General features: G+C 54.3%; 1 protein-coding gene across 1 annotated transcript in view; it reads left to right on the forward strand.

The window, feature by feature from the left end:
* Window positions 1–19,552, forward strand: part of COL22A1 (collagen type XXII alpha 1 chain) — a 201,139-nt gene that overhangs the window by 32,748 nt on the left and 148,839 nt on the right. The window contains exons 4-6 of the mRNA XM_074316437.2: window positions 8,951–9,025; window positions 15,009–15,120; window positions 18,283–18,406. Of these exons, the coding sequence (XP_074172538.2) occupies window positions 8,951–9,025; window positions 15,009–15,120; window positions 18,283–18,406 (311 nt within the window). The remainder of the gene's footprint in view (window positions 1–8,950; window positions 9,026–15,008; window positions 15,121–18,282; window positions 18,407–19,552) is intronic.

Genomic DNA, 19,552 nt, shown 5'->3' on the forward strand with positions numbered 1-19,552 from the left:
GCAGGTGTGTTTTCTTGGAGTGTCCCCAAAGAGCCCCCTCAGCCACCATTCCTAGAGGCAATATGTGGATGGGTAATTGGAAGCACCCCTAAAACCAGCGGTCTGGGAAAGGGGTGCCTGGTTCTGGCATAGCTACTGGCCCTGCTGTCTCCGTCTGCCACTCGCCCTGGAACCCCTCCCACTCGAGCACTGATGACCTGGGCACTGATGTCTAACCCCATGGTATATGTTGCCCTGTGTTTGTGGGACGTGTGTGCAGGATTAGACTCGTGGACCAATCCTGCTGCCCGGATCTTTCCCTCCATGTAGCCCAGACCTCTCTCCCTGGTTCTCCTCTCTCACCAGCCTCCTCTGTCTGCCATATCCTCCTCATCTCCCCAACATCTTCATGTCCAAGGCCCGAGACCCAGCTTGGAGACCTTCTTCGCTGTGTCTGAACCAGCTGAACCACTCCCAACGCTTAAACGCTGTGCACTAGCAACTTTCAAATCAAAAGAAAGCCGGGAGCCCCTCTTAGCGGAGGTCCTTGCAGTCTCTGGTGACACCTACTGGTGCTTGGCCCATGGGACATTGCGTGGAAGGGAAAGGAGGCCCAAGGGACCCCCGACAGCAGAAGTCACACCCTCCTCAGGCAGGTCACACTCGCACAGTAACCGCAGCGACCCTCAGCCTGGTTTCCAGAACACACGCTGGACGTCGTCCCGGCAGCACCACCTCCTCACTGCCCAGAGTGCCCAACATGCCTGGGGTGCGACCCGGCACCTTCCCACCATCTTGCGGCCCCTCTCTCCACTGGAGCCGCAGGGGCCTTCCCTCCCGGCCCCCAGGGCAAGCCAGCCCCTTCCTCCTCAGGGCTCTGTACTTGCTGGAACCTTCTGCCTATTTGCTCTTCCCCTGCCTGGCTCATACCCTTCTTAGCTTTCAGCTCTGATGTCCCTCAGCCAAGAGGTTGTCCCAGGCCAGCATGTCCGATGTGTGTCCTGGCCCCATGCCCAGCACCCCATCACAGCACCCACATATTTTGTCCACAGCACTGATCACATGTGATGACCAGCTTGCTTCTCTGTGTCTGTGTCTGTTTTCTCTCTGCCTCCTTCTTCGACAGACGAACACCAAGAGGGCAGGGCCACCCACCTGCGTGTTTGCATATTTGTTCTTCATGCCAGGACTTCTGTGGTGGCACATGGCAGATACGTGTTGGCTGAAGGAATAAATGAATGAATGGATGAATGAATGAATGAGCACGTGTTAGATGCTGGGTGTTCTGCCAACAACTTCCTACCCACTATCCCATTTAATCTTCCTGATGATCTTGGATGGGGGTGGGGGTGGGGAAACAAACCCATAAAGTTTTACACCTATTTCTGGGTTTGGAAACAGACACAAGGAGAAACTGACATGAAAGCAGTATAATCTCTGTAGACCTTAGACCTTCCATCCACTGAGGGGGAAACGTGCTCCTACTGGCCTTGTTTCACCAGGAAGCAGGCATGTGCTCGGGCTGGGAGAGGAGAGAGGGCCCTGGTGGGACTGGCTGCTCTTGTCACTATTTCCTTTGACTCTCTAGGCTCCAAACAGAAATTGGCACACCCCAACTCAGTGTCAGGAAGGACCAGCTGTGTCGGGGCCCAGCCCACACGCCTCATGCTGTGCCAGCTCCTCCTGAGACGGAGGAAGTGTGGCCCAGATCTCATGGGCCCAGCACTCAGAGCTGTCAGCAGGTCCAGGGGCATTTTTCTTTCTAGCAATATTCCGTCACTTTCCACCAGGCTGCCTCTAAAACACGTACATAAACCTTTCCCCCAAGGACTTGGCACCCTGATCACCGCCTCCCTCCATCCTAACGAACGTGGGAGATGGAGATTGATCAGCCAGAGGACCTGGGGCCTCTGCCAATGCAGTTTGACCGAGGAGGGAAATGCAGGCCAGAAATCTGCAGAAAATTCTAGGACCGTGGGTAGCATTCATCTTCTCACATGGTCCACACCATGACCCCAGGACACAGGTACTAACAGGCTTTGTTTGGTTTCCAAGTGGGAAAGCTCTGTATTCACCTATAAAATACGGGTGGTAATGTCTGTCCTGCAGGGCTGGGAGAGGACTAAATGAGAGCATGTGTGTGATCTGGAGACAGTGTAGCGGTCCAACGACTGGCTGCTGACTGTTACATTTGCACATGCAGTGTGCTTTCTGATGCTGAGGTGTACGGCTAGAACAGTGGTCCAGCGCTCCATGCCCAGGCCTCACTGCCCGGGCTCAGTTCCTGCCTCTCCTGCTCATTAGCTGTGTGATGTTGGCTAAGTTACTTAACCTCTCTGAGTAGCAGCTTCCCCATGCGTCAGACACACATACTGTCTAGAGCTGCTTTACCTGGCAGCTGGTGCACTGTGGGGGTTCAAGTACTTACCTTCTCCACCATTTCACAGGTGGTATGGAAAGCCTTCCCTGCCCGGGTTGCCATGAGTTCATGGCCCAGGGCCAGGACTGTGGTTCTGGTCCCTCTGGCTCCAGATAAAGCGCTTGTTCCTTTTTGGAGTTCTTTCTCAGCCCCCACTGCTGACCCTCCGAGCATGCGCAGGTGTTCACTGGAGAGTGTGCAAAGCACTCTCCTTCTGTCATGCAGGGCGCCCTGCAGGGTTTCTGCTCCCGCTCCCCACATAAGAACACAGGACACGGTGAGGCCAAACAGGAACACCCACGGAGCCATAGATAGGGGAGTCATACCACTATATTCTTGCTGGCGGCCGGGTTGGAGACACAGGAAGCAGGAGCCACACTGTTCGCAACCCTCACTGCACCGCTTGCTAGCTCAGCCACCATCTTCTTGCCAGCCCCCATTTTCTGCTAGCGTAGCCACAACAGTTATATTAGTGGCCAATGGCTCACTGGTTACAGCTGACGGCCAACTAGCCACAGCTGATGGCCATCCAATCACAGTTGATGGCCATTTACTACCTGAGCCAGCACCTTTCTATGTGAGGCCGAGAGCCTGGAAACTGCTCTTTGGGGCTCTGTCCCCACACCGTCTCTCTGCTTTGCTATGTGGTGGCTCCGTGGGGGCTCCCTTAAAACCAAGGGCCTGCTGCCTGTTGGTGGCTCCTGGGTGCAGAAGTGCATGTTGGTCACCACTGGGCCCTCTTTCATTCCCTAGGCCTCCTTGGGAGTGCACAGGCCCAGCAGCCCCCAGGACTCCACGTTCACCCGTGGAAACAGCCCTTACGGCCGCCTGCTGGACGCCGGGCCTGTTGCCTCCCCCTGCAGCTTCCGGCTGTCTCGGCAACAAGGGCTCCTGGGCATGGTTCAGAGCCGCTTTTCAAAAAATATTGATAACCTAAAAAAGCTGTGCTAGGAAGTCATGTGCAAATCTTTAAAGCAAATTTGAAGATACAGCTGATCCTTGAAAAACACGGTGTGAACTGCGTGGGTCCACTTAGGCACGGATTTTGCCCAATAAATGCAGTCGGCCCTTGTATCTGCAGTTTCCCATCGGCAGATTTGACCACCTGTGAATGGAAAATAGCATTTCCTGTTCGCATCTGGGAATCTGCGGTTGGGAATGTGGAAATAGTTTTCTGTGCTCTGTTGGTGGGATGCCCAGATGCAAAGGGTCAACTGGAGAGTCACAAGTTATACGTGGATTTTTCACCATGCTGCGGTGGGCGCCCCTAACCTCACGTGGTTTAAGGCTCAACTGTACAGAAATGTAAAGAGGAGATAAAAACCCCTAAGCTCTGGCCCCGGAAGTAAGCCCTGCTTGAATGGGTGCTTCCAGGCATCCGTTTACACGTGTGTTTGTGGTAGCCAGTGTGAGAGTGCTGGAGTCATATTGAACTTGAATCCTGTTTTCACCACTGACCAGCGGTGTGATTTAAGCAGGTCCTCTAGGTTCTCTTAGCCTCAGTTTTCTCATCTGCAAAATGGGCGCGATAAGGAGCCCTGAGCCTTGCCAAACAGGATGCTAAACAGCATGTCAGCAGCAAACATGTCAGCTGTGCCGGCAGGAGTTCTGATTCTAGTGTTGCTGATGCTCCTGGATTCTTACTGCTCCCCTGAGACCTTACTCTTTCCACTCTTCTTGTTCTTCTGGGTGAGGGACCTGCCCCCCGCACGTGGGGGTGGGGCAGTGTGTCTTAGCCGGAGAAGTTGGCAGAGTGGGAGGAGCATGCAGCTGTATTGAGGCATCTAACGGCTTTTGTGAGCGAGAACGGGGACCTGTGTAGGGTTTGGTGCCAGCAGGGAGCAGGTCTTGCCGTCTGCCTACCCCAGGTCCCCAGTCCCAGCAGCGTGTACGTGGCCACAGATGGCCCTAACTCGGAGAGCATACATCCTATTGGCAGGGAGTGAGGAAATGCTTCTAAACACCAGGGCTGCTCAGAGGCAGAGGGGCCCCTGAGGAGGCAAGGTGGCCATCTGTTTGTGCAGGCTTTGGAGCCAAACAGACTTGGGGCCCTATGGGCGGGTGCCCTTGGGCAGGTGACCTTGGAGAGACTGATTGGGTTGTGGGCAAGAGCCTGTGCTGGAGCCAGCATGCTGACTGAATCATTTTCTGGTCTGTGGCCTCAGGCAATCAATTTGCTAACTTCTCTCTGCCTTTCCTCCCCCATCTATAAACAATAGCACATATCGTGTCAGGCTGTAGTAAAGATTCGATTAAATTGTGAATGGATTGGACATGCTTGGAACAGTGTCTGATGCAGAGCAAGCTGCCTCGTGTGTCTGCTGATCACGGAGGTAACGCCATCCCCAGCAGAGCACAGTCAGCATAGTACCTGGGCGGGGGGGGGGGGGGGGGGTTGTAATAATTATTATATCATCCCTGGCGCTCCCCAGTGGGCATGTGTGGACCATTTCCGGCCTGTGCCCTGTGTCTGCCGGGGTTCTGATTCATCACATCTCTCCTCCGCCTCCTCCCTCCCACTCAGAATGTCATTATGTCATCTGCGGTTAGCTGCCATCAGCAGCGGCTGCCCTGAGATGATGGATGGGCAGTGACTGCCTCCTCTCCCTGCTCTGAGTCCTCAGGCTCTGCTCCCGGCATCCACGTCCTGCCGACCTCCTCCAGTGAGGCCACCATCTCTACTCCTAGCGTCTAGATGCAGGCCCACCTTTATTCAAATCCAGATACTCCCCCTATCGCATGAGTTTCTTAACCTCTCTTAGCCTTAGTTTTTACATCTGTGTAATGGGAACAGAATCTACCTGCTAGTGTGGTTGTTGTGGATAAATCCCAGCGGGGTGGTGGGCACACAGCAGGGACTCAGTCATTGCCAGCATCTTCTTTCCCACCTGGAGACACTTGGCTGAGAGCCAGGGGACCGCATGGCTGTGTGTTCTCCAAGCAGACCTGTGGCGTGTCACTGCAAAGCAGAGGGACATCAGAGAGTATCTTGTGCCAACCTTCCTCCTCCCCTAATATGCAAACACACTCTCCCCTTTGGTCATTTGGTAAACTGAGGACGAGTGGATGTGTTTTTCCAGAGAAGTGACAGTGAATTCCCGGCGTTTCCCCTGGGGCGGAAGCTCTCATCAACCAATATTCGGCCTCGGTTGAAGGCTGGTGAAACAGACCCATACAGTGGGGCGAGAGCTCTGTCTTCTCTCCAGAAGTCTAAGATGTTCTACTTACATAAAGACTGCGGGAAAATATACGTCAGGGGGTGACAGTTAACTGCAAGGGAGCAGGGTCTTTGTAATCAGCCATGTCCTTTCCTGTGTTCTCATGCTTTCAAAGAGGAAAACCAGCCAACGAACCAGGAACTACCTACCTACACGTTTTGATTCCTGAGAACTTACCCCGTCCTTCATCCCAGAGCTGCTGCTGCTGTTGGTCCTGAATGATTCCCCGAGAATTCCGTATTTACTGGGGCAGTGAAGGTAGCCAGTCTGTCAGTAGCTCCTTAACCAGAAAAACAATGCAACACTTCTCACCACCCTCGTTAATTGTTCTGAGGCATCTGGAAGGAGAAGCTGGCCTTCAAATCCTTTGTCCCGGTTTATCAACGCGGTTAACAGAAAGGGAATGCCTGCAAGTTTGGAACACACTCCACCATAAACAGAGAAAACCCAACAATAGTGGCTTACACAAATAGAAATTTATTTTTCCTATGCTTTTGACCCGGGCCCAGGGTTGGAGTCCCTCTCTCCTCAGTTCTTCTAGATAGTCCCACAGATATTACCTCCCACATTCGAAGGAGGGAGGGGAAACAAAGTTGCCAAACCCATCTACCTATCTGCCCCCTTACATAGAGAAAAGCAATCACTGCTTTTTAAGAAACCACTCCTCTCTCAACCACAGCAAACTTGTGTTATTTACTTCCTTGGCCAGAACGGGGTCACATGTTTGTCCCTCGCTGCAAGGGAGGCTGGAAAAATGGGGGCCAGAGTAACCATAATTGCTTTAGACCAACCAGCCACAGCTTTTCTCCTTGGGCTGAAAACTGCCATTCTGAACAATAATGGCCTTCTTTTAGCCAGAAGGGAGCGGGGAAGTGACGTTAGGCTGACAGCAATGGTGTCTGCCACACGTCCACGGCAGGAGCTGGGGAACTCTTCTCAGTGGCTCACCAACATCGTGATGAAGGCCACGCCTGAGCGCCGTCCACTCCACTGTCCAGCATTTCCTTCTCAGCTCATGTGTCACCGGTCATTTCTGTTCTGCACGGACTCAAGACCTTTGTGCTTGAGCTGTGAGAACAGTGTGGATACGAGTTGGGCTGGGATCCAGCCAGCTCTGCAGACCCCACTCACTGGGCGACAGACACAATCAGGGCATCAACATAGCGCCATCAGCTCTGGGTCTTGGGGCCGGTGGAGGGGCTCCTGACACAGGTTGGGGTGGCTGAGAGCAAGGCCTTGGGGGGGCTCAAGGCTGACAAGAGTCTCAAAGGTTCAGAAGGAAGAGCCTTGAAGCAAGGAAGAAACATGAAGGTGTATGGGAACTCTGACGTTTTTGGGGCTTACACATCCCTATTCTGTCACCAAAGTCAGCTCATGAGTGCCCTGAAGGCAGGGACTGTGACTTACCTGTTATCCCTTTGGAATGTCCCTGGAACCGGCTCAGTACCTGGAACATATCTGCAGCTCTAGAACTATTTTAGTTTGAATACATGAGTTAATGCAGAAATAAATAGATGATTATCCAAGATATGGATATAGTTCTGGGCTGAGGGGGACTTTGGATGTTAACCCTACCTCCCTGCCTAGCAAGTGAACCCAGGGGCCCCCACAGCCCTGGGGAGCCTGGCCGGAGCAGGGATTTTGGGAGCCACTTGTCCTGACTTAACTAAGTCATCTATAAATTGCCCCTTGGGCCTCTTGAATGCATGAGGCTTAGTGACGGCCCCAGAAGGCGATTGGCAGCTGGCTTGGGGGGTGATTCCTTAAAGCAGTTTGGGCAAGTCCTAGCATCTCTGAAAAGAATCTGTCTTTTCTGTGTTCCTGGTCTTCAGACTGTCCTTGCCCGCCATCGGGAAATAGGTTGTCCCCCGAGGATATTTGCAGAGACAGGGCTCAGTGGTTCTGACCGTGAGCTCCAGCTGGCAGCCTCCAGGGCTTTGCTCATCTTCAAGGATAGAACCTTCTGAGTCAACTCATTTTCAATGACGCACAATCCCCAGCCAGTCTCTCTGGCAGGCTGCCAAAATTAAAGCAATTGATCGTCACCCCACAGCTGCCGCTGTCCTGGGTGGAGCCATCTAAATATTGCACGGGGCCTGCATCCTTTCTCGTATTTGGTCCTAGACAGACAGCTCGGTGCTGTTTCCAAAATAACCTCTTCCGTGGGGCTTGTCAGACCTCCTGGTGCCTTTTAGGATAAACATTAAAAATAGCTACTCCCAAGTCAGGGAGGGTCGCATTCATTCCCCTCGCTGCTGATTGGCAGAGAGGCTCCAACCCTATCCCAGCCTTGAACTTTTATGTCCCCAACTATGAAAAGAGGTCACTGCGGGTGGGACTGATGGGATGGTTATCAAGGTAATGAGCGTAACCCCAGTGCTTCTCAGGCAGGCCGGTGGACTCTCAGGTGCCTCCGCTGCTAATGAGGAGAGGGCCTCCTCTCTTGTCCCAGCCCTGTCATGGGCGTGGTCTTGCCCAGTCCCCAAAGCAGCTGGATGACAAGTGTGTGCTTTATAAGGGCCATCCGTGCCGTGCCCCAGCTGCTCACACAGTCGTGGAGATGAGGAGGTGGGTGGCGGAGCCCACACTCGGACCCGGGATTTGAAAATTCAGTGTAGGTGTTCTTCCTGGGATTTTTAGGGCAACTGAAGGAGTCCCCTTTCCTTCCAGCTTTTTAAAATGAGTCAGGAAGATGTTTGGATGGACAGTTAAGTGATATCATATAATAAAGTGTTTTTATTGTATGACTTCCTGCGTTGCCTTTGTATGACTGGGCAGTTTTGCTTCTTCTGGAATTTGCATCCTTCTGGAAATGTTCCGCAGGCTCCTCGGGGGGGCATAAAACACACCTTCCTGGTGGGTCCGCAGGCTCCTTGGGGGGCATAAGACACCTTCCTGGTGGGTCTCCAGCACGCATCTCCCATTTCACTGACCTCCTGATGCCCTGGAATTTTCACACAGAAGTTTGAGCCTTTATAAGTGACGTTCTCTCTGCCTGTATCACCTTTTGTTCTTTTCTGCTTACGTCTTACTGTTCTTTGAAGAGGAACCTCAGCCATCACCTGTCCAGGAGAGCGTCCCCGACCTCCCAAGGTGGGCTCGGTGTGGGTCTGTGCCCATTGCTGTCACCTGTTACAATGTTGATCATAGGCATTTTGGTGTCTAGAGACTGAGCTCCGTCTGGGTAGCGACAGCTCCCTGCTCATATTTGTATCTGCTCCAGGCACTGGCCATCCTACACGTTGTGAGAGGCAGGGACCTGTGTGAGGTCACATCCCACGTGCCTGGGTCACGCTTGCTCATCCATATCTTTGTCTCCTCTTGTTTTTCTCAGACGTTCTCTGCCCCAGCGTCCGTGTGGAAGGAGATCGCTTTAAGCACACCAATGGCGGCACCAAGGAGATCACAGGTGAGGGAGAAACAGCCACCCCACGTGCCCACTTTGCTGCACTGTTGGCTGGACCCGCGCGTGACCCTCTTTGGCTCGGGTGGCCCTGCTGCTTCTGCCCTCATTCCTGTCTGTCACCAGAGTCCTATAGAATGGTGCGAACTATACAGGCAGCAACTCCCATCAATGAACCAACCAACCAACAGTCAAGAAATGCAGGTTCCTCTTGGGAGTCGGTGGTGATTCGTTGGAGTCTAAACACTGCAGCAGCATGAGTGAGTTGGTGATGGAGTTGGTGGGCAAGTGAAAACACGAAAGGCAGTGACTGAAGGAGTAAATAAAGAATTGTGTCGGGGACTGAAGGGAAGAGGGAATCAGAGTGATAACTATGTGGGTGAACAGATGGGTGAGACAACAGAGAGACGCGTGACCGCAGACCCAGCAGCAGAAGTAAACCCCGGGGCCCCTGCCCAGAGGCTGTGTCTGTATGTGACAGGACGTACGGGGAGCACACGGGGGGTGGCTGAGGTGGCTTCCCCACCCTCCTGATGACGCTGAGCATGGGCTCACCCTCCCCGTGGCCAGGCGTCCTACAAAACACTTTCAGTGCATGACCTAGGGAAGCCCGCTCTCCTCACCGACGCTGCTGGGTCAGGTGCCCTGCTCTCCACCCGTGGGGTCTCGGGTCTGCTGCTTACCTGCCTTCATGCTGAAGAGTCAGGCTGCCATCAGCTGGGCGCCGTGGGCGACCAGGACCACGTGCTTTGCAAGCATCCCTCCCCCATCACTGGGGCCCTGCCATGTCGGTGCTGCTGAGGATGGGAAGATGCCGGCATCTGCGTCTTTGTGCCTGAGGGACGTTTCTAGAATGGTAACAGGTCGTGCTGCCTGTGTGCCCAGCCGGTGAGACGTGTGAGGCTAACACTCCGCAGGGGCAGCCCTCAGCCAGTGACTTGATGTGGAAACAGCCCAGCTCCACTGCCACCCCGGCGGATCATTCTGGGGTCCACATGTGTCCCCACTCCCCGGGTTCCCAGTGGGACCCAGCTGCAGCCACCAGCCGGGCCAGCAGGCTTTCCTCCCTGGCCTCGCTCCCCACTCCCCGGTCAGTCACCTCCCAGACACTAGCACTTCCGGAAGGACCCAGACTGAGACGCAGCTGGTCGTCCCTTTTGTCCTGGTGGAGTCCCTGGGGTGTGGGTGGTGCTCAGTGAGGGGCCATGATTCCCAGGGTCTCTCTGTCCCACACATGAGACGACTTCCAGCCGCTTCACTTAGTTGACTCAGTTTCCTTGAGGTGAATAGATTTACAGCTGAGTCACTGTCCAGAGGAGAAACTGCTGGCCGGTTAGACATGGCCGTTCCCACTTACTGCCCCGGTAACCCATCCCTGCCAGCCCCTGGCTTTGGACGGGTCATTGCCCTTTAACCTCGAGCATGGAAGGGCCGGCCCGACTCTGCCCCAAGCAGCTTCTGTTGAAATCACTCTGGAAGCAAATTCTCACCTTGCTGCCTCATCCATTCTTGGCTTCCTGAACAATAAACCCTTCAGAGCAGTATCTCCCCTAAATAATTCATTGTCCACAGCGGAACAGTTTCAACAATAACACCATTCATAACAATATCAGTGACAGTTGACCCTCACTGAGCACGTGCTGTGTGCCGAGGGGTTTGCACGAGTGCTTTCATGTAATTATGGCACACGAGATGGGCACTGTCGCCCAGAGAGGTGAAATAGCTTGCCTGACTTTGTGGCAGAGTCTGGGTTCACGTCCAGACCATGGGAAGGAGGAAGGCAGGAAGGACTCACGGATGAAGAAATGCATCTGCCTCCACCATTGGTTGCTACGTCCGATTGAGTCCGAAGCTTTCCTAGCCTTCTGCAGACTGAAGAGCCCCGGATAGTTTTGTACTTAAGAATCACTGAGTCTTGGGAATGTTCAGAGAAAGAGAGAGAGAGAGAATCCGCTCTTTCGACCCCGAGTCCTGAAGTGTCCCCTCCCCTCGTGGGCTCCGAGGCTCCCAGGGGCACATTGCAGTGCCTGGTGGGCACCCATCAGCACGCCGGACACATGCCTTGTTTGTACAGCGCTGAGCACACAGAGAGCCTGCGTCACCTCAAATTATCACCAGCCCAGAAAAGCGCTCCAGCCGTGCTGAGGCTGCAAGTGGAGTTACGGAAAGATGGAGCCTCAGACGTGCCAGTTTCAACGCAGCTGGGTAATCGGAGAAGCTTTTGTACTGTGGAAAACATGTGGTTCCCCAAAGCCTCACCTCCAGGCTTTTCCTTAAATGACTCTGGCTATTTTTAGGGCGTATCTGGGTTGGAACAGTGAGGATGCAGAGAACAGACAAGGCAGTTTGGAGGCAGAGATCTTAGCCTGTCCTTCCCGACGTCTCTGAGGCTCAGTTTCCCCACTTACATAACAGTGGGTCCAACCTAATGTTTCTGAAGAGCATTCCTGGCTCTGATAACCAAAGGTTCTGCACATTTGACTGACTGAAGGTATTCTGCAGCTTCCCTGGGAAGTTAGCTAGTCAATGCTTACAGAACATGCTAGAGACTGTGCAGGTCTGAGATTTGGCCAGACATCCTGGATTTCTCTCTCCTCCCACATAGGCTCTTATATCCAGATAATCGCCAACCCCAAGTAGTCTCCAGTCCAGCGGCTGCTTCCATCCCTCTAACCTGGAAAAATTTTACCAAGTCTTGTCCCCACTGGCTTTCTGGCTTGTGCGTCTCCCAGCTGCCAGAACCACCTTTGAAAATAGAAACGAGATTGTGTGTCTCCCTTGCTGGAGAGCCCTTCCTCGGCTCCTCGTTGCCTGCAGAAAGAAACTCAAATTCTGCCACGTGACGGCAGCACCCAGAGTGCCCTGCCCCTGCCTGCCTTATTCCCACCCCGTGTTCCCCTCACTGTGGCTCCTGACAAAATACCCAGGATTCCCAAAAGGAACCTGGCTGACTCGGGTTCGGTGCACACCCAGCTACCTTGCGTGGCCTTTCCTCCTCCTCTGTCTGCCCAGATTTTATTTATTCTTCAAAATCAGGCCAAGCCTTGCCTTCTCAGGGAAGCCCTCCTTGATTGCCCCTTGGGTTGGCAAAGAGTTTTCCCTGTGCTCCTGTACAAGCCCAGCAGTCCCCTTCCTTGTCATTTACCAAGCCTGCTCATTCCCATGTCTGTTTCCCACTGGACAGGAAACTTTGGGGGGCAGGGATTTTTGTCCGATTCATTGTTGGGATCTGAGCAGCTAAGGGGGCATCGATTACCTAGGACAGGCTCCAAAACCTGGACTTACTGGTCCAGTGAATTTCTTCTCTCCTTCCCCTCTTTCCACGAGTGGTGCCACACACAGGAAGGAGCTGCAAAAGCGCCTGACATTTTTAGGGACAGATACCTGAATCAGATTAGACCCCATTCCTCAAACTGCTCACCATCTAGGAGGAAGCAGCCCTGTGCACAGATAAGCTGTGTGCACCTCCACCAAACCCACCAGAGGGACTGTTGTACTTGGGGTGGGGGGGATCTGGCCAAGCTTCGTCCCATGCGGACCTTTGAAGGACGAGGACAGAGTGCGCAGTGGGCACCTGGCAGGGGCAGATGCAGCCCGAGGACACTGGGCAGTCGCCAGCGCGCTGTGTCCCTGACGCCTGCTGGCTCAGCCGGCTCTGTGGCGGCAGGGACGTGCGCTGCCTCAGCGCCCTGCACGAAGCAATTGCTTCTTTATCTGGCAGTGCCTTGCATCAGAGTCCATTTACCTCGGGAACATTTCTCATTTTCTTCCCCAGCCCTTATGGATTGCAGGCAATTCATCTTTCCTCTGGGTGCCCTTGGCTGCCACCTAGGTAATTGCGTGTTATTCAAAGTTTTGTCGTGTTTAAGCCTTTGTTTTTATTCATTAGAATCACTAAAAGTGGAACCAGAAAGTAGAGCACATGTTTGCTTCTGTAAAACTGTTTTGTTGTTAATTCTCCCACATAATAACTGTTAGAGGGAAACCTGGCTTCAAGTGGCGATTTGTAGCGACAGTGGATGGAGCTGTGAAGTGAGGAACAGGCCCTGAGCTGTTCTCGGCCCTGGCTTTGCACAGGGCAGCATTGGGCTCATGTCCACCAGGGTCTGAACAAGAGCCACCTCTTAGTGGAGCCCCCAGGGGCCTCGGGCAACCTGGGAAGTGGCCACCATCCCCGCTCTGTACAGATGAGCAGTGGAGTCTTAGGGGCTGAGGAATTCCACCAAAGTCCCCGAGCTGCAGAAGCCCAGGGCGACTGCACTGCATGGGGCCTAGGTGTGTCTGCCTTCCCCCCCTTCGCTCCCTAAATTAAACCAGCAGCTTCTCCAGAGCAGCGCCTCCCGCTTCCACCTCCCCGGGTCCTGGCAGTAATTCCTGCAGCAGGTTTGCCCAAGGCAGGCAGGAGAGTCAGAGTTTCACAAACAGGAGAGCCTCAGAGACCCGCCCGCCAGGCAGCTGGAGGTGACAGGCAGGCCCCCACTGCGTGCACCTCTGCCTGTACAGACGCACCCTGTCCTCGAGGAGGCTATGTCGTGTCCCTGCTCACTGCTGGGGAAGGCGAAGGACGCCGAGCGTGCCCCTGGCCAGTGCTGAGCAGCTTTCAGACCCCGGACAGACAGGCTCCAAAACGCACTTACCCCGTCTCCTTTCTGTGGAACAGAATCCGAGCCCTAAACAGCCCCTGTGCCCTTTATCACTTGGAACCCCAGAACTGTGGGGCCTCCAGGGCCTTTCCAGCCATCACCCCATTCCCACGCACACACCCCTCCCCTGCCAGGAGCTTGCCAGCCCTGAGGGACACTTCTAGGTGCAGTGGGCAGCCCTTTGGATCTTCAGAAGGTCCCTTCCTGTGTGGGGCCCAGTCAGTTCCACCAGCTGCTCCTACGGGGGCCGCTGGGCTCTGTACGATGTTAAGCCCAGAGCTGCAGGGGCCTCTTCTACCTTCTGTCCCCAGACGATGCTTAAAGGGCAGTGTCCAGTCCCTGCTGAAAGCAGGCCAGGGCTGTGTCAACAGAAGTATGGGGGCACGGGGAGTGAAGGAGTGAGGGCTTCTCTCCTCGTCCACTCAGCAGGCCTTTCCCAACATCCTGTGCCCCTGACCTGCCATGGCCGGAGGATCCCCAGGGGACAGTGTCCTCAGGATCCCCCCCGCCCCCCCCGACTGCTGGAGGAAGTGGCTGTCCCTTGCCTGGTCCTCTAACCAGGGCAACAGTGGTAGGTGGGGCTCTGGGGGCAATGACAGAGCTATCACCAGGGTCAGAGGCTCCTTGTGACTGGATTTCACAGAGGACATGGATCAAAGGTTCCCACTGTGTTCCCCAGCAAGGGCTCGTGGGATGGACTGAACCAGGTCACCCTCTGTTCACAGCAACCCGCTTGAGCCCCAGGGTCATGACTTGGCCATCACTTTACATTGCCAGCGCACCTGAGGACCTCTCTGAGCATCAACACAAAAGAAGAAAAGCACCTTTCAATTAGCGCAGTATCATGGAGACAGTTTTCTTCTCTGTGATGTTTCGCTCTTTAAAATTGTGAAATTTAAAAGCTGCCAAACTATAAGCAAAATGCAGATGAATTGCAGCCCTGTGGCTGCAAGAAGGAAAGCCTGAGGTGGCCTCTGCCTCTGTGCATGAAGGGTCCCCCATGGTCTTACCGAACACCCAGGCTCCCTGCACCAGCGTCCCAGCCAGGACACCCTCCATGTGCCTGGTGGTTGGTGGTGACGTGGGACGTTCACAGTGCACACACCGCCTTGAAAGCCCCGCGTCTGTGTTTCTCCTGCACCTTTTGCCAGACTTGGACTTGGAAATGGAAGCTGTGCCTCTCTGTACTTAGTGTAGTTTATATGTTTGCTCTCCAGTACGTCTTTGAATAGTTCCCTCTGCCGAAAGCCCCCAACCGCACGCCCCAGGGAAGGGTGGGCAGGCTGCCTTTGCTGAGAGCCGATTCTCCTCTCTCCAGCCTCACCCCAGCTCTTCTCTTTGCACAGGTTTCGACCTGATGGATTTGTTCAGCGTGAAGGACATCTTGGGGGAGCGGGAGAATGGGGTACAGAGTTCCTACGTGCGGATGGGATCCTTCCCCGTGGTGCAGAGAACTGAGTGAGTAGCTACCTGTCCTTCCAGACCTGCTGGACACCTGGGAAAGTCACCCACGGTGGCCCCCGGAGCGCTGAGCAGGCCCTTAACCTGCTCTGTGCCCGGGAAGGTCACCCAGAAATGAAGCCCCAGAGCCACTGACCTGCAAATTTGACCTGTTCCTTAGCAGACCTGTTACCATTGCCGTCTGGTCCCCTGCTCCTTCTACAACTCGCTTGCACACAAATCTGTCATCAGTCACTCACTCATGCGTTTTCTATCAGTTCATTAATCGGCGAGCACTTACGGTTACAGGTACCCGGCACCAACTCTGGACGAGCCACTGCATTTCCAGGCAGGCATAGCTGCCCCCAGAGTCATGCAGTCGTTTTGGCCAGTGGAGACCCAGTTTCAGGGTTTCCTGGGTGCCTGGCTGTAAATGTTATTAGATGCCCTCAGTGATGGCATGTCCCTCACCTGAGGTGAACGTCCCTGCCTGGCCGCTTTGGGGAGAGGATTCTAACGGAAAGATTAGTCCAGAGTCTCTGGTCACGGGTTCTTGACGACACCACAGTAAGTGCTGCATTCTGCTCATCTTGGGCAGGCAGACCTTTTGAAAACAAAACAGATTTCGTTCTGACACGCCTCCTCCATTTGAAAACCCTTTGGTGGCTCCCAGGCGTATTTAAGCTAAAGGGCTGGAAAGGCCTGCGTGTGGCCTGGCCCCACCCTGCCTTTCTGGCCTCTAGCTTGTCCCCAGCGCTCCGTTGTCTGGTTCCTCTGTCCGGGAGCCTGTCAGTATTCTCTCACTCCTGTGTTCACGCTCTCACCTCCACCTGGGGCACCTGTTCATCCTCAAAGAACGGCTCGACCATGATGCTTTCAGAGGTGCCTTCCCTGGGGCTGCAGAGTTCCCACCTGCGGACGGGACCCTCCCCTGGACTCCCAGACGCGGTCAGGCCTCGCTGAGCTAGTTCCTTGCAACCTGCATTCCCACATAAGACGCGGCAGAGTTGCCCCTAACTAATCAGTCGTGCAGTTAGTCATTTACGGCTGCCTCCCCTGCTCAGTGAGGAGCCCCAGCGCCAGGCCAAGCTCTGCCCAGAGGAGGGAACTGGTCGCTGTCTGCTGAACAGGTGAATGAATCGATCAATCCACAGTCAGCGAAAGTGCTCTGTGCGCGTCGAGCCTGGCAGAGGTGGACGTGGGACAGCGGGCCGCAGGTCTGCACTGTGCAGAAGCTGAGCTTGCGTGAGGCCGTTGTTCTAATTCAGCGAGCGTCTGAGTGTCAGCCACGCACTCCCACGTGCAATTGTAATTCACAGGTTAATTTTGTTCATAATGAAAAGAAGTGTCACTTTCAATGATTACATTTCTCTCACTTGTGTAAAGTTTAAAGGGCGTTTCACACACCTTATCTAATTTATTTCTCAGTACAATAAAATGAGGTCGCAAGGTAGGTATTGTTATCGTCATTTATCTGGTGCCACATTTGAGACTCGAAATGGGACTCATTCAAAATGTCACAGTGTGTCGAAGCCGTGCTTGGCCTCAAACGCAGGTCTTCCAGCTCCAAGTGCTCCCCTTTGCACTGGCGTCTTATATCTGCTACATTGTTTGTGGAGAGGAACAGAGTAAGTCACTTTGTTTCCTTTAGATATTCTCCGTTAATGACCATTTTCCTGATTATAACAACTTTTCTTTAGTGTATACATGTGGAGATATATATATATAGATATATATATATATACACACATATACATATATTTATTCTTATATGTAACCTAAGAGACAGTCTTTTTCTCTCTCTTTCTATGAATATGTATATCTACATGCCCATATATATAGAGAGAGAGAAACAGATATAACATACATATAAATATTTGGCACATATTTATATATGTATTTGTCTGCAACCTATATATATATATACTATATACACATATGTGTGTATTTCAAAACTAGAGGAAGAAGTTGTGTTTAGAAAACAGCAGGACCATAATTGGCCTCATTAATGAAATAAAAGGAAAGTGGAGTGAAATCTGGTGGCTGCAAGCCTGTGTGTGCAGGCGGGAGGGGAAGCCCTGACTTCCGTGTTGGCCGTGACCTAGCATGTCCTTGACCCCTGAGAAGGCTCAAGTGCTGTGAATGAAGGGCGCTGCTCCTCGTGCCAGGATGTGGTCCTGGGTGAAATCCCAGCTCTGAGAATGACTGAGCCACCGGGCCGACCCCCAGCGTGGATGTGTGAACCGAGAATCGGGGAGAACCAGACTTGGCTCACAGGTTCTGCAGCCAAACGAAGGGTCCCTGAGGGTCTGTGTGTCTGAGAACCAGGAACCCAGCCGCCTCCTCACTTCCCTCCTGGCTCTCTGGCCAGACAGCTTCCCCCTCCAGTGGCGAAGTCAGTGCCACGTGCGTTCCCCAGGCAGCTGCCTGCCCGCAGAGCAGGGCTGGGCCCACCTTGGCCGCGTCTGCAGGATGAAGGGACAACCAGCATCTGGGCAAGAGAAGAGCTCTGGCGCCCAGACCCCTGCCTGGGTGTGAGCCCCCGCCTGCCCCTCACCAGCCAGGCTGCATGCACGTGGCCCTCAGAGCCTGGCTGCTCTCAGCTGCAGCGTCATCACGTCTTCAGGGGCACAGGTTTCCTTCTGAATTCTGACGGGGAGGGCGGGCCCAGGACTGTCTGGGGCGGAGATGCAGGAGTTGAGGAGCTCCCCCTGAAACGGGGGCTCACGCCCCCACTCACGGGGCTCTGTAGAGACTTGGGGATCCTGGTACAAGGGGCGGGGGCCCAAGCAGGACATGATCTCGCAGCTGGGCCTTGCTGAGAGGAACAGGCAGGGAGAGGAGAAGGCTGGGCGCTCAGCTGCATTACACCTGGGGCAGTGGCGGTTTAGCATTTATTGGTTCTGTCGTGGACGGCGAAGATGGGGAGATGCAAGCAGCCGTGCCCTGCAGGGTGGATCTGAAGGGGCCGGGACGATCAAGGGGCCACAGCCAGGGTGTACGGAGGGGCGTACCGAGGCCCTGAGAGAAGGGAGCGCCACTGAGGCAGGCCAGAAGGTGGGTTTAGGAATGCTGAGGATGCAAATCGGCAGGACATGGGGGGCCAGGGCGTGTGGGCTTCCTTTTGCCTCTCCTGCTCGGTCACTGAGCTTGGTATCCCCTGTCACTGTCTCCCTCCAGGGATGTGTTCCCGCAGGGTCTGCCTGATGAGTACGCCTTTGTCACGACCTTCCGGTTCAGGAAAACGTCTCGGAAAGAAGACTGGTACATCTGGCAGGTCATCGACCAGTACGGCATCCCACAGGTGGGAGTGGCGTGCCTTGTCACCTTGTCTTAGTGGCCTGCAGCCTTCTGTGTCCTTCTCATGGGGGTGGCATCACCCTACATGCTTTCTCCAGGCACCTTTCTCCTGGACCTGGGGGTATTGGGAGTGTCCCCACCAGAGAGGGTCCAGTGCCTGCCCTCTGCTGGGGACGAAGACCTGGTTCCTGTCTCAGGGCGGCTCTGCCTAACCTGGGGCTGGCAGCCAGCTCTGCTGGCCTGTGGCATGTGCCCTGTCAGCAGCGTGAGTGGCACAGCTTGATGCTGTGTGAAGGAAAGTGGCTCAGCGTCAGTAAGACCTGGCTTCAGTCTCGTGTCTGCTCCTTACTGGGTGTGGGTCTGAAGCAGATGGGCGTTCTGAGTCTAGGTGCTCTTAGCTGTAAACTAGAGCACGGGAAGCCTACCGTGAAGGGTTAGGGAAGCCTCGAGAACAGTGCCTGAGGCCTAACACAGTCTTGTCACAGATAGTTCCCTTCTTAGGATCTCTGGTTTTACCTGCGTGAAGCTCTGAGGTCCCATCTTTGCCCACGTCTGGTGTGTTTGGGCTCCACTTCCTACAAAAGTAGAACAAGCCACCAGCAGCCTGTGGCCGAGTGAGGAAAGACTGATCTCAAAAGCGAAGCCATCAAAGCAGTCGATTGGTTTGCGATGCAAGCGACACTCCTCCGTTTGCGCTGCCAGATCGCAGTGCCGTTGTTCCCCGAGTTCATGGGCCGCCCCCCCTGTATCTTCCTCATTCACCATTGTCCTCTTGCAAAATGAGCTGTGGGAGGACACGAGTGGCTCTCAGCTGCAGGATACTGACTGTATTTCCACTTGGGGGTAGAATTAAGTAGAAACATGCTCAAGCCATCAGACCATGGCAGCCACACTCGTGGGCTGCCGGCTGGGAAGGAGATGCTCCCACACAGGACGCTGTCTGCTGTGGTCAGAGCCGGACCCTGACAGGGCATGCAGAAGCTTATCCACGCGGACACGCACTTAGGAGGAGCTAGGGACTGTCCCAGCGCCTCACAGAGCTTAACTCACTTCGTCCTCATCACACCCCGACGAGTGGGTTCTCCTGTCACCTTCTCACAAGGATGGGGCAGAACCACAGGGCCTCCATTTCATAGGTAATAAGAAGGAA

The sequence above is a fragment of the Rhinolophus sinicus genome, chromosome 6 (genome assembly GCF_057876585.1).
Source record: "Rhinolophus sinicus isolate RSI-liver-muscle chromosome 6, RSI-T2T, whole genome shotgun sequence".
Taxonomy (NCBI): Eukaryota; Metazoa; Chordata; class Mammalia; order Chiroptera; family Rhinolophidae; genus Rhinolophus; species Rhinolophus sinicus.